Here is a 14,509-nt window from a genome sequence, read left to right as displayed (position 1 = left end):
TCCATCACATTCTTCATCAAAATAAGGATTATGAAAACCTCAGAATTTTGCAGTGATTCTAGAACACTATAAAAATTATCATTTGTACATGACCATGAAAAAAGCAAGCTCTACTAAACTAAATTCTAACAAGTTAAATTCTGGCCAAATGAATTTCCTAAACAGGTTAATTAGATTATGAGTGTAGTAAGAGTTTTGGATTCTATAGTCCAGAGTAATGATAAAGGGGGTCAATTTGAGGTCTGTCAGACTCGTATTCAAATACCACCTTCACTACTTAATTACACATGTTTTAAAGCCTTACGTCCTCCATAAGTTAAAGGTTGGGACAGTTACCACCAGTGTTTAAAGTTGTGAAGAACGTCAAATAAGATAAAAAAGTAAAGTGCTTAGCCTCATATCTGGCACATAATGAAAGTTCTCCTGATGTTGCACAGTATCTCCCATAATATATGACATATTTGTAAGAGCAAAGTGCATAGCAGATAATTAATACGCAGTCATTGGTTGGGAGGCTTTCATTACAACACAGGCTGTATGGTTGAAAAATTGAATCACATACTTCGGGTGTACTGGGGTAGGCAAGGTAACTGAAAATGACAAAAATGAGTATTTAATAGACATTACGACGTTGGAAATGGACAAAGGGGCTTTTTTGTCATCAATAAATGCTCTTCTTTTATTGTGTTTGCTAAAATATTAGACAATTATCTCATGAATTGTTTTGTAACCTTTGTGTTGAGAAACAGTACAAAAATAAGGGGGAGAATTGTAATGCATTTCCAAATGCTGTAATTGGAGTCATTTAATAGCTCAGCATATAGATCACTAATTAATTTTTTTAATAAGACAGCAAATGTCAGTTTTAAATCAATAACTAAATGCTGGGCAAGACTTTTTTTTTTTAAACAGAATTTTTTTTCTTTCCTCGGTCCTTTTCCTTTATTAATTGTAATTTATTTTAAAATGAAGGCCGTTTCTAACAAACGGATCCCTGAAATGTAGTCTCCTACGCTTCTGCTATATGACCTTTCTGTAGATTTTATTTATGGCCTTATTCTGGCACAACGCTTTGGGGGCAAAATGTATATATATGAGACCATAGATCATTTACACAAATCAATTTCCATGGATGCTATATTGTTATCCTTGTCAAAACTTTTTGATTTGGAAAGAGATATTAAAAGAAATATCTCCTCATATGTGTTTTAATTTCCTTAGAACATAAATATATTTTATTAATTCCGAAGCATGACATATTCCAGCCATAATAACAGTTTATTGCTTTCTAAATCTTTGTTCCTAACAGCAAAACATTACGCTATTTATAGGTAAATCAAAATGAAATAACAGTGTAGGTATGTTATATGACTTTTTATGTTTCATTAAGAATCATGTTTTCTATAATTGAATGCATATTTCTGATTATAATACATTAGAAAAGATGGCAAATTAATGAGAAGCATAAAGAGCTATCATAGTGGTATTTGCTGACTACAGAAATGATTAAAAATACAAGGAAGAGATAAGAGACGAGCGATTCTTCAACTTTCAACATGGAAGGATTACCTCTAACCTATTCATACTTAGAGTAAATCCACTACAGATTTACTAGATTTACTAGTGGAAAGTAGAAAAGCAGGCCTGTTATTGGTATATATCAGTAGTTCTCAACTGGGGTCAATTTTGCCCCCCAGGTGATGTTTGGCAACGTCTGGAGACATTTTTGGTTGTCACAATTTGGAAAGGGAACCTTCTGGAACCTACTGGGTAGAAGCCAGGCTGCAAAATATTCTACGGTGCACAGGATAGTTCCCCAAAACAAAAAATTATCCAGCCCTGATATTGACATTGCTGAGGTTGAAAAGCCCTGGTCCAAATCTAGTTGTTTTGTATCAGTTATGTAAATTGGTCCTTTCTACCTCACTGGTAATGGCTAAAGTATGAGTTGCCTCTGTGGCAGCCATGTACGAAATCCAACAGGAAATATAATTAGAAACAGACACTAAAATAGTGAATTATGGCTAAGTAGGTATTTTACAGTATTTGATCATATGAATGATACAAAACACCTATGACAACTTAATTAGATTATCTTTTTATTCACCAAAATGTCAAAGTAATTGATTTTTGGACTGGTATGCCTTATATTTACTTTCCCTTCACCGTTAGTTGACTTTCAGTGAAATGATAAAATGAATAGCTGATAACCAGAAAGTGGGAGAATGGGAGAAGGAGAAATTAGGAGGCTTGATTAACCACAGATTGGACACTCTTTGGGGGGTATTTTAATGTAGATCTCCTTTTAGGTTTGTTTAAAAATTAATAATGGAGTCCAATAGGACAAAATATAATTTAAAATATAAGGAAGAAATGTAATTTTTCCCTTTAACCAGCAAATAAAATATAATTAAAGTTTAATTCATTTCCTCTGGTTTGCCACATATACACTTTAGGGGTTCAGATAGAATGGTCTACCATTTAATATGCAATGGTCTGACTCTGGACATCAACCTAAGAATATAGTAAGTCACTAAATTTGTTGATAAAAAAGAAAAATGACAATTTGGAAGACTAAACATTCATGAGTCTCATAATGTATATCTGTTTAACTATTAATTTGGAAACTGATTGACAGGAGTTCCAAAATTACATCTTTTCTTCTCTGTATTCTGAACTTCATGATGGGATCAGCTTGCAGTGAAACCTAAAGACGCTAATGAGATTAAGCATAAAGAAGAAATAAGGGCAAGGTCTCTGGATGAGAACTGTCACTGGAGCCTGGGATGAGAAAAATCTAACCTCTGTTATGGACTCCTCCATCCTCCAGTTCCTCAGGCCACTCGTGCCTCGTTAAGTGTCTAAACCAATCCTTATTATTCATTCATTATCTCTTCAGTCATTTGACAGTTTGTAAAAGGAAGGCTAAAAAAATACTAGTGCTTATTAGACACTGTGCCATGTTATAAAATATAGTACTGCTGGGGGACCACACATCAATTTTAAATTAAAACCTTCTGGAAAGAATTCTTCTAAATGACTGAAATACTTTTCTGCAATCATCTGTAGGGTATATCCCACAAGAATTTTCTAATATATTTCTTCATGTTATATTAACAAATTCCTAATATAATCCATTGTCTAAGGTAATTGCATGGTAATTAACTTAATTTTGATGAATGTAATATTTGAGAAGAGACGCATGTCTTGGGAGATAATACATACTTCCCCACTAATGTTTTTCTCTTATATTATTGAAGCATAATTTATATTCAGTATATATAACTTACATATGGCAAAATGCAAGTATATCATATTCTATATACAATAAGTTGCACAAATCTTAAGGACATAGTTAACTGAATATTTTCTATATCTCTACACCACCTGGTTATGTACGTCACCACCATCCAGACGGGGAAGCAGGTCTGGGGTGCAGTGAGCAGGCCAGGTTAGCAGGAGCATAAAACACGCTCTGACAAATAATGGCGAGAGAAGAGAGCACTTCTCTGGCCGCTGCCTTTAAGGAAACATGGCATTCATCCCACTCACGGAGGCTCAGTCAGCCCCTTCTCTGCAACAGATCATAACCAGTCCTCTGTGCCTCAACGCTCCCAACAGGTTGTCAGTCACTGAGATGTGCCATATTTGCAATTATGCTTTCTGAGTGAATCAGGAGATGTGATAATATCACTTACTACTTCCCCAGAAGCACCTATAGTGAGGGGACATGATGTGAGGAGACGTGGAAGGTCGTACCTGGAATCTTAACCGAGAGAAGAAACAGAGGAGAGAGCCACCAAATTGGACAAAGTCTCTGGGTAACATTCACCCTCCAAGATCGGCAGATTGCAAAACGGTATGTGTTGCTCACGAGACAAACTACGGCCTTTAGGAATGATTAAGATACAAGAAGTGCAGGAAAAAAATCAATCTACTCAAGCAAATTTAATTCCCTTCGTCTGGTGTCCCTTCCACAAAATAGCTTCATAAATTTTTCTCTAATTCTTTAAAATAAACTCCACTGAATCTAGTTTAAAGTTTCAGAGTAGATTCAGGTACAATTCCAAGAAACACAGCACAATTTCACATGGAGGTGTAAAATCAAACGCAAAATCAATTTTGTAACTCAGTGTGAGTACTCAAGACATTTCTTTCAATATTAACTACAATACGTCCACTGAACACAGTGAGTGTGGGGGTAGCCAGCACACTAAAAAGAAAACCAGTCACCACAAGGTATCTCGCATCCCTGGCTGGGACTCTTGCTCTTTTGAAATGAGACCACAGTTTGGATTTGCAAGCATACATTTTTTTTTCCCCTAACAATTTGCATTTGGCATTTTTCACCTAGGTCAACAGGCCACTCCCAGTTCAACGCGAGTGCAAATGTAGAATTCACCTACCTGCACAAAACCGCAGGCTGTGAAGTCCTCAAACAAGGGCAGACTTGGGCGGTCTTCTCTGTAGATGGTGAGTTTGTATGTGATCAGGGTCTCGCCCTGTGCTGGAGATTCATCCACCACAAGCATTGAGATTTTGTTCATTCCCAAACCCAGAGGGTAGTTGGCAAAGCTAGAGGAAGAGAGAGAAAGAAACATTCATTCATACATCCATATAAATAAATGATAAACATCAACGCTTATTAAATGCCTATAATGTGTACACAAAAGCAGGTCAGGTCTGTACAACTTCATATGAAACTTAAAATATGGAAAAAAATGTGTATTTTGGTATGCCAGCAATTCTCTTGCAGGGCAAGTCATGTCCTCCCTCAATCACTGGGAAGGAAACTACTATTTATGAACCACTTCTCAGGGGCATACATTATCTCATTCAATACTCACAACAAGTCTATGCCCAAAGTCCCATGGTAGAGTCAGAGCTAGGACCTAGGTTGGTCTGACTTGAATCCTCTTTTCTTCCTACTAGACTCTCTTGGCTCCCAGGGATCCAAATGCATTTCCTTCCCTATAGCATGGGAACACGAGTATCTTCCTTGCCACCAACATGGCGTGTAATAAAGTTCTATCTTCTGTTCAAAATTATAAACACAAGAAACAAAGAAACAAAGAAAGTTCTGGTGACTCTCAGAAGAGTTAATAGAAAAAAAATCCCGTGAAACTAGGAAAGTTAGTGTCAGTATGTCCATAAATTGTCACCAAAATGTTTATTCAGCTCCTGAATGTTCAAAACTTTGAAGAGCTAGGATAGGGTAGAAGGAAGCTACCCCTAATGAATCTTTTTAATATTTCAATTAGCAATAATCGTGCCTCGGATAAACCTCACTGGCTACGATACTGCCACTGCGCAAAGCTCTTTTTAACATTTCAAAACACAAGATCCTCTCTTGTTACAACACTATGACAAAGAGTAGATACAAAGATTGCTAACAGAGTACCCAGAATCTATAAAGAACTCATCAAACTCAACACCCCAAAACTAAATAATCCAGTTAAGAAATGGGCAGAAAACATGAACAGACATTTTTCCAAAGAAGACATCCAGATGGCCAACAGACACATGGGAAGGTGCTCCACACCCCTCATCATCAGGGAAATGCAAATCAAAACCACAATGAGACACCACCTCACAGCCCTCAGAAGGGCTGAAATTAACACAGGAAACGACAAATGTTGGCGAGGATGTGGAGAAAGGGGAACCCTGTTGCACTGTGGGTGGGGATGCAAACTGGCGCAACCACTGTGGGGAGCAGTGTGGGGGGTCCTCAAAGAGTTAGAAATGATGCAGCAATTGCACTACTGGGTATTTACCCAAAGGATGCAAAAATATTGATTTGAACGGGTACATGGACCCCGATGTTTATAGCAGCATTATCAATGAAAGCCGAACTACGGAGAGAGCTCAAGTATCTATCAACTGAGGAATAAAGAAGATGTGATGTATGTAAATATATATATATTATAATATATATATTATATAATATACAAAATGGAATATTACTCAGCCATAAAAAGGCATGAAATCTTGCCATTCTCAACACATGGATGGAGCTAAAGGGTACTGGGTGAAATAAGTCAGCCAGAGAAAGACAAATACCATATAATCTCACTCATATGTGGAATTTAAGAAACAAAACAGATGAACATAGAGAAGGGAAAAAAAGAAAGAGGGAAGCAAACTGTGAGACTCTTAACAACAGAAGAGAAACGGAGGGTTGATGGAGGGAGGGGAGGGGGGATGAACTAGATGGGGGATGGGTATTGAGGAGGGCACTTGTGATGAGCTCTGGGTGTTATATGCGAGGGATGAATCTCTAAATTCTGCACCTGAAACCCATTTTACCATCTACGTTAACTAATGAGAATTGAAATAAAAACTTGAAACCAAAGATTGCCAACATCAGTAGAGCACTGATATGTCCCCTTTTTGTTTGTTTTGTGTTTTACGACATGACATCTGCGAAGTGGAAGGGTTTCACACCCTGGCAATCTCTCCAACTGATCTCATGCTTCAGCTTTTCTGAACCTTCAAAGGTTGCTTCAGAGACCTGCTTCCCACCACGGTGTCTCCGCTCAGCCCTGGTCAGCGGCCCCGTACCTGGGCCTGGCCCGATCATGCAGGTACACCTTGCACTGACACTTAGAAGTCTCTGCGCCAATTGTCACTGTTACCACATCAAATGGGACTTCAGAGTAATAATCTTTGATCTTCGGGTTAAATTCAGGATTTAGTTCCAAACGTGGATGTGTGAGGATCTGCTTGATATAACACTGTGTGTCATCTGTCAAAACACAAGAAAACAAAACAAAACAAAAATGGCAAACAAAAGATAACTGTGACATGGATAAATGTTTAAAAATCATATGTGATTAAAGTCTCTTTTTTTTTTTTTTTTAAATCCTTTGAACAGCCTTAGTGATCACGGCTGATTTTCCACTTGGCACTCTGGTCTTATTTGATTTGTGGCTTCAGCTGGATTTTCTGTTTTTCAAGTTTTGTAGAGCTTGCCTTATATAACAGCTGTTGACGTTAGTTGGCATTACACAGATGATAAGATTTTGTTCAGCCGTTAGAAGTTTAAAGGCAGTGAGGAGGTGGGAAAATGTCTCACCGGTGGATTGATAACATTTCCGTGGCATTTAGTGAATCTATCAAGCAACGGGTAAATGGGGGCGGTGACTCTGTGAAGTCAGAACAGGAGGGCACCAGCAGGGAATGAGGAAAATTTCTTAATAGGGAGAGTCATTAAACTGCCATTGGATTGATAGAGTAGCTTACAGGCAGTAGGGTGGAGTGAAGAATGTGAAATCCAATATTATACCAAACACTCAGATACAAAAACAGCAGCAGGACATCCTGAGACCCCCCCCCCACCTCCCTGCCCTGGTCACCCCAACCCGAGAGAGTGCCCTAGAGTATGAGAAGGAAATGTTATCCTCTGCTCAGTCCTGTCGCAGAACCTAGCAGATTGCTTGGCTGCAAGGATGGCCGGGGCGGGGGGGGGGGGTGGCGGCGGGGGGGGCCTCAGGGGTTGAGCACCTGCCTTCGGCTCAGATCACGATCCCGGATCCCGGGATCGAGTCCCACGTCCGGCTCCTCACAGGGAGCCTGCTTCTCCCTCTGCCTGTGGCTCTGCCTCTCTCTGTGTCTCTCATGAATAAATAAAATCTTTTAAAAAAGAAATAAACAGGCTGGAGTCTAGAGACACAAAGGACCATTTCCTGGTAGAAAGGGAGTCCAAACACTTGCATTACATTCTTACGTTCAAAACCAGTTAAATGAATAACGAAGTAGATTATTTTTTTCAGACTAGTAACCACAGACGATGGACTTTCACTTGAGATGATATATTTTTACAAAACAGTCACTGAGAGTTAATTTCCCTGCAGTTTACACTTTGACTTAATGGTGGAAGTTTCCAGTGGGGTTTGCCTGTCATGACCCTGAAACACTGCCCCACACGAGGCAGAGCGCGTAATTACTCTTACAAGCGAGATTCTAGCAAGTGCTCCTTTTTGGTTTCATCAGAAACTCTCCACCTCTGGCTCAAGCGCTGGGTCCTACACCCCTGCTTGCAAGCTCATCTGGCCGGTGTCAGCTCCACCTGAAGGCCAGTGGGCCGCTGCCTCCAAACACCTGGGTCAGCTGGCATCCTGCTGGGCCCAGCGCCCACCTGCTGGGGCCCAGCACCCACTTCCCGGGGCCCAGCACTGACCTGCCGGGGCCCAAGACCCATCTGCCGGGCCTAGTGTCCACCCCCCCAGCCCAGCACCTACCTCCCAGGCCAAGCGCCCACCTACTGGGGCCCAGCGCCCACCTGCCAGGGCCCAGCACCCACGTCCAGGGCCCAGCACCCACCTGCCGAGGCCCAGCACCCACCTGCCGGGCCCAGCCGCCTCAGGCCCGCGGAGAGGCCCACGTGTGCCGGGCGGTAGCAGGCTGCTCGACCTACCTGGCAAGTGCATCTGGGAAAGCTGTTGGAAGCTTTGGTGGCTTTTAATGGATTCTCTTAACCGCAGAGTTTTATTGCCCTCTCGAGGGGTAATCATACCTCGTATTAAACACGAGAAACGCCTTGACGCTGAAGGCTAATCCCACCTGTTTGAAGGCGTCATCGAGTAATTGTTTTAAAATCTTGGATCATGCCCTGAAAGCGGGCAGGTTAATTATGCAGACCCAGGCAGGACTAGTTTTTTATCTACACAAAAATAGGAACTAGCCCAAGAGCTTATCTAACATGTTCCCATCCTCTACAGCCGGTTAACTGGGAACGGAATAAAAGTGAGATTATGCCCATATGGTTGTTTCATTTTATACATCACAGAACAGGAGACCAAAGAGGTGAAGCGGCTTCCACCGCGGAGCCCGCACAGGACAAATGTGCGTTCTCAGCTCGCCCCTGCCCCTCCCTCTGTAGCCCAGGCACGGGGCTCCCTGTGTCGCACGTATTTTTCTAGGAGGAAAAGACTGGATGGAAAGTGTAGGCAAGGAGATGGCTAAGTCCTAATGATATTTTCCCCCAATCAGTAATACTTTATTTTAAATGCTATTTTTTTCTTTCATTGGATGTACTTGTTGATTCTATTAAACCACATTATTGTGTAACCTCTCAGTCTATCCTGATTTTAATGATAACTGTTAAAACAATGAATGAATTTAATTGCATTTTAGAAGATACAAGTTGGATTTTTTTAAACTGGAAGACTTTTATTTATAGTAAGTTAAACCTTAGTCGATAAATTTTATTTTTGCCAGCTTTTATGTTTTACTGGAATAGATTTCTTGTGAAAGGCTAAATTTTCTAAGTGTATCTTTTATATATATATATATACACACACACACACACACATACATATACATACATGGCCAAAAATCAAACCTGCCAAGTAGAACCCTTATTTTTCCATCATATTATTATAAAGTATTAAGATAATTTATAAGCTTTAGACAAAGAATTGGAATATCCAGTTTCGTGATCCAGTGCAGCTATTTCATAGCCCTATGATCTTGGAAAAATCAGATTCTCTAGAATTATATGTTCGCAAGGCCATTGGAATAGTACTGACCAGAGTAAAGAAAAAATTTTTTTAATTCTAAAATCTATATACTTGAAATGCATTACTGCTCTAGTTGGGCTATTTTTCTTGATTATACATTAGTAAAAAATTCATGAACTTTGAGAAAATAAACTGAAAATCAGATTCGAAACTCCCAATTGTTATAAAGAAAATTCAACTCAAATACTATCCCTTATGTCAACAATCTGGCAGAAAGGGAATCCTTGTGGGGTGCTGTGAGCCCTAAAAATAGATGTATAAGGCAGATAAGCCCAGCTTATCCACTTGAGCAGCCTCCAAGGCAAAGCCTTAGCACCCTGAGGATCCCTCAAAATGAGTTTGAAACTCGCTGGCCTTAAACACATAGACATAACATTTCATGTTCAAAAATAGAAAATTAAAAATCTTCTTCTTAAGCAAAAATGGCAGATATCAACTCATTGAGAAACTTCTAAAAATTTTCTTAAAATACAATACAGCCTAAAAGTACCCGAATATGATAAAACGGTGATTTACTCCAAGTAGGGCTGTGCATCACTATTGATTATGCCACCAAAACACATTAATCAGGACTCACCATTACTGCAGTGGACTTCTTTGGTTTCATTCATAATTTGTCGAATAGCAGCTAAAAAAAGAAAAGTTAATTTAAAATGAAAACTATTAGTCAAAATAAAAAAAATACATATCCAATAAACTCAAGCATGATTAAGTAGAACACGTTTTATTCTTTAACTTTTCCTATATCAAAAAGCACTTCTCAGTTAAACTGAAGGCTATAGTAACACAAGGTATTTGGTTCAAATCTCAAGACAGCGATGATTTCAAACAGGAAAATATTAAGAGAGAAAAACGAATGGTCTAAATGTCATCCATTGCCTGAGGGTGCTCTGTCGAGATTCCTTTTAGTTCTATGATTTTGTGACTGTCACATCCCAAATCATTAGAATTACAGATACTTCATCCAGTTGATTCTACTGACATTTCCTCTTAAGTTTCTTTTTTTTAAAAGATTTATTTATTTGTTTATTCATAAGAGACCCAGAGAGAGAGGCTGAGAGAGACACAGGCAGAGGGAGAAGCAGGCTCCATGCAGGGAGCCCGATGTGGGACTCGATCCCGGGACCCCAGGATCACAACCTGGGCCAAAGGCAGATGCTCCCGCTGAGCCACCCAGGCGTCCCTCCTCTTAAATTTCTGAATCAAACTCAGCTTTTTTCTAAAATCTCCTTAGTAAAGACTAATGGATCCAAGGAATGAATAAAAAGACCCAGAGTGCTTAAATCATTCATTTAAAGAGAAAATTGGTGGGAGTGAGAAAGACAACCAGAATAGCAGTTCTTCACTGGGCTTATTAATTCATTCTATCGAATCAGTGGTTCCCAAACTTTAACATGCCTCAGAGTCACCTGAAGGACTTCTTAAAATATCATCCTGGCCCCCTGCCCAGAGAGGTATGATTCTGACTCAGTAGGTCTGAATGGTCCAAACTGCCCAGATGATGCCGATGTTCCTGGTCTAGGGACCACATACTGAGAACCACAGTCTTGTATTAAACCTTGACTTGTAATAGGAAAATCGTGATTTCTAAAAAGTCGTAGACATGTGGTACTACTTCTTTTCATTTTTTATTCTTAAAATTAGAAAAATTTTCATGTGGTATGATCAACAGCTCAGATGTTCTTTAGAAGGAGAAAATTAGAAAAATAGAGGTAGGCCTGGGAAAGAAAATTGCCATTAACTTTCCTTGAGGCCCATGTGGCTTGTAGCCAATTGTTTCACTTAACAATACACCATACACATCTTTTTCATGTCATCGATATTCTTCTGCAATATCAGAATGGCTTTCCAGTATTGCATTGGAAGTCTACGATTTAATTCATTTATCCAATTCACTATCATCACGATAGAAGTAGTTTCTAATTTTTACATTCATTTTTAATAACTTGCTAAACTTTTGTGTACATTCCTAATTATCTCCTTAAAATGAATATCTAGAGGTGAGATTTCTACGGTGTAAGAATGACTCTTTAAAAAAAGATGTATTTATTTGAGAGACAGAGAGAGAGAATGAGTGGGAGGGGCAGAGGGAGAGGGAGAGAGAATCTCAGCAGAGTCTGCACTGAGTGCGGAGCCTGACCGGGACCTCGATCCCAGGACCCTGAGATCATGTCCTGAGTGGAAATCAAGAGTCGGGTGCTTAACCTACTATACCACCCATGGGCACCTATAAGAACTTTTAAGGATTTTCTTATATGTCGTTACACAGCCCCTCAAGGGAGGTAGCACCAGAGGCATGAGATACTCATTTTCCTACACTCTCCCTAAGTCTATCATCTTTAAGAGGAAAAATCTTTTCGAATCTGAGGGAAAATAGTATTTCCTAGTTTAACTGCCATTTTTGATTGCTAATGAAGCTCAACGTTTTTCTCGTATATTTTGGAGGCCACACAATACTTATTTTCCTGTTGGAATAAGTGAGACTATATCTTTTTACCTTTTTTATTTTCAGTTGCATTCAATGGCACTTGGGATTTTTCAGTGTTCTCATCCTCTGTGAAAGAATTCCTGCAAACACAATGCCAAACAAGTCTGGATCAATGAAATGAACGAAATTCATGGAAATTACGTCTAACACACTATTTTTTTTTTCTTTGTGGGCACAGATATTTTGACGAACACAAAGAAACACTTTCTGGATTTCATTCCTCAAGACTGGCAATCTCGCCTCAAGTGAGGTGGGTGGAAATCTCATCATCTCTAATCAGCAGAAGCGTATTTGAAGAAAACCAGGGCAAAAAAAAAGTCACTTTTCAGTCCAAAAGTGAGCAATCTCTGATCGCCTGGGTCCAACAGAAGTGATTTGGGAACACACATTCCTATTGGAATCTGTTTGGTTAAAATTACAGTCTTGAAGCAAGAAATCTTGGAAACTCTGAGGCACAGACTCCAAAGAATATACACACAATCAAGAAATATAAGTGTGCTATGCAAAAAGATGACCTACGCCTTGCCGAGTCCTCTATCCTTAGACGCTGACTAGCTGCACTTAATGGTAAGGGTTGGTTCTATCTTGGTGTATTTGCCTCATTTTTTTTTCATGCTGTATAATTGTGTGCTTGGCCAGATTGTTCTTTAACTCCTCAAAGTCGAAACCAAAGAATGTTAAGTGCAGACCGAACGCTTGGTGGTCCTGCTAGAGAATATGGAGCAGGACATGAGTTGACTTTGCTCGAGGGCGATGCGGTGCTTCCCCACTCCTATTGCAGCAGAATGGAGATGACCTCACTGGCCTGATTTCACGGTGATGCTATGAGAATGGAATCAGACGCTCTGTGTTCAGTTACATTTTATAAATATTTATTGTCCCAGATACTGTGCCGGGCACTGTGGTAGAGAGGAGATGAACAGGCGTATTCGGTTCCCTCAAAATAGAAACATCAGCAAGTTATGAAGAATCAAGGAATTAAAAATATTGTAATGTGGGAAGGTGTGATGCTTTTATTGCAGTTTTACTTTGTGAAGTCTTTCTTCTTTCTTTGATGCATGCAATGAAGTATTTAGGGGTGAGAAAGAAAAGAATGTCTAGGACTTACTTGAAAATATTTCCCTCTTCTCAAGGAATGAAGAAACAGATAAAGCAAGCATGGGGTTAGATCTGTTTAGCTGAAGGTTGACTGGGTGCCAGGCCAAATTAAAAAAATGTCTCTGAATTCATAGGAAGCAAAATCTCTAAGTGAAGCTCGTGCAAGATACAAGCCTGGAATGCACATGCGGTGAATTAGTATGTTAATGGAATGAGATGCTTCCTATGGGAAAGCATCCTGCAGTCTTCCCCGTGCGATTTTGTGAATAAATTATTTGTTTTTTAAAATGAGGCTTTTTCATGGAAAGCCTATGATGACAGCAAAGTACACTTGCCACTTTATTTCTAGTGAAGTGAAAATTAGCAGTTGGTGCACAAATACTGATTTTAATATTTTCGTTCTGTTCAGATTTATACTAATTCCATCGAGACCTCTGGATTCTAAGCCTCAGGGCACAGACATAAATAATGGTCATTTTTCCCAACCGTTGCTTTTCTAACTCTCTCTCTTCTCACCCTGTTGCTCTAAGCAAATGATCTTTGTTTAAAAGGAAGCGTGGGAGCACCTGGAGGGCTCAGTCCGGGGAGCATGTGACTCCTGATCTTGGGGTCTTGAGCTCAAGCCCCACACTGGGTGTAGAGGTTACCTAAATAAATTACCAATTTTAAAAAATAAAAGGAAGCATGAAGTCATTGATCCACCACAGGTAGTGTAGGTATGTAAAACTGGCTTTTTCTGTAGAAAAAGCTGGAGGTGACCATTGTGAAGATAAGGACAATGAAGAATGTGTGCACCTGCTCTGCTCATCTCTAGGAAGTACTGGCATAAAGCACCGGGCCATGGACGTGAGGCCAGGGTCCTAATCCCTCCTCTATTTCTCTTGGCTGCGGGCTTGAGCAAATGACCCACCTTCTCAGCATGGTTTCCCTCATCTGGAAAATGTGTCTGATGTGCACGCACCTTGCAACACAGCATGGATGAGAATCAAATATACATATGCTCCTGGATAAATCTGAAGATAACTAGAATTGAGTATTCTTTCTTGAAATGTTCTCAAAGTGATTTTACCTAATTGCTTTTCGATAAAGATCTAAAATTTAATTTCTTCAGCGTTCACTTAGATAAATCTTTCGAACTTGTCTTGCTTTTCCTATAAAAGAAAGAAGAATATCTCCTCCACTGTAGATCCTAAAGTGACCTCTGGATGGTAGAGAAACATGAAAAGCCGATATTAATATTTACGACCTGCTTGCACCGCGGCACACCAGACGCCACGCGGTACATGGAAATTATCATAGGTAATCCTGTGGAATAGTATGTGCTAGGTAGCAGGATCCACATCTTACAGATGCGGAGACTGAGTCTCAGAGGCATCAGGGCTTCGGCTGCTATAACTGATAA

At 39.7% G+C, this 14,509-nt stretch overlaps 1 protein-coding gene and 1 non-coding gene across 3 annotated transcripts in view; both read right to left on the bottom strand.

Annotated features, from left to right (window-relative positions):
• CPED1 (cadherin like and PC-esterase domain containing 1) overlaps positions 1 to 14,509 on the bottom strand; it is a 263,284-nt gene that overhangs the window by 119,530 nt on the left and 129,245 nt on the right. For both annotated transcript variants that reach the window (XM_041727811.1, XM_041727812.1), the window contains 4 exons: positions 12,019 to 12,089; positions 10,099 to 10,149; positions 6,562 to 6,745; positions 4,407 to 4,575 (listed from right to left, as the gene is read on the bottom strand). In XM_041727811.1, the coding sequence (XP_041583745.1) occupies positions 4,407 to 4,575; positions 6,562 to 6,745; positions 10,099 to 10,149; positions 12,019 to 12,089 (475 nt within the window). The remainder of the gene's footprint in view (positions 1 to 4,406; positions 4,576 to 6,561; positions 6,746 to 10,098; positions 10,150 to 12,018; positions 12,090 to 14,509) is intronic.
• On the bottom strand, positions 5,174 to 5,318 carry LOC121475163. Its single transcript, XR_005983637.1, has one exon. It is a non-coding gene; the product is annotated as a U4 spliceosomal RNA (small nuclear RNA).

This window comes from Vulpes lagopus, chromosome 13 (assembly GCF_018345385.1).
Source record: "Vulpes lagopus strain Blue_001 chromosome 13, ASM1834538v1, whole genome shotgun sequence".
NCBI lineage: Eukaryota > Metazoa > Chordata > Mammalia > Carnivora > Canidae > Vulpes > Vulpes lagopus.
This window is presented reverse-complemented; position numbering and strand designations above follow the sequence as displayed.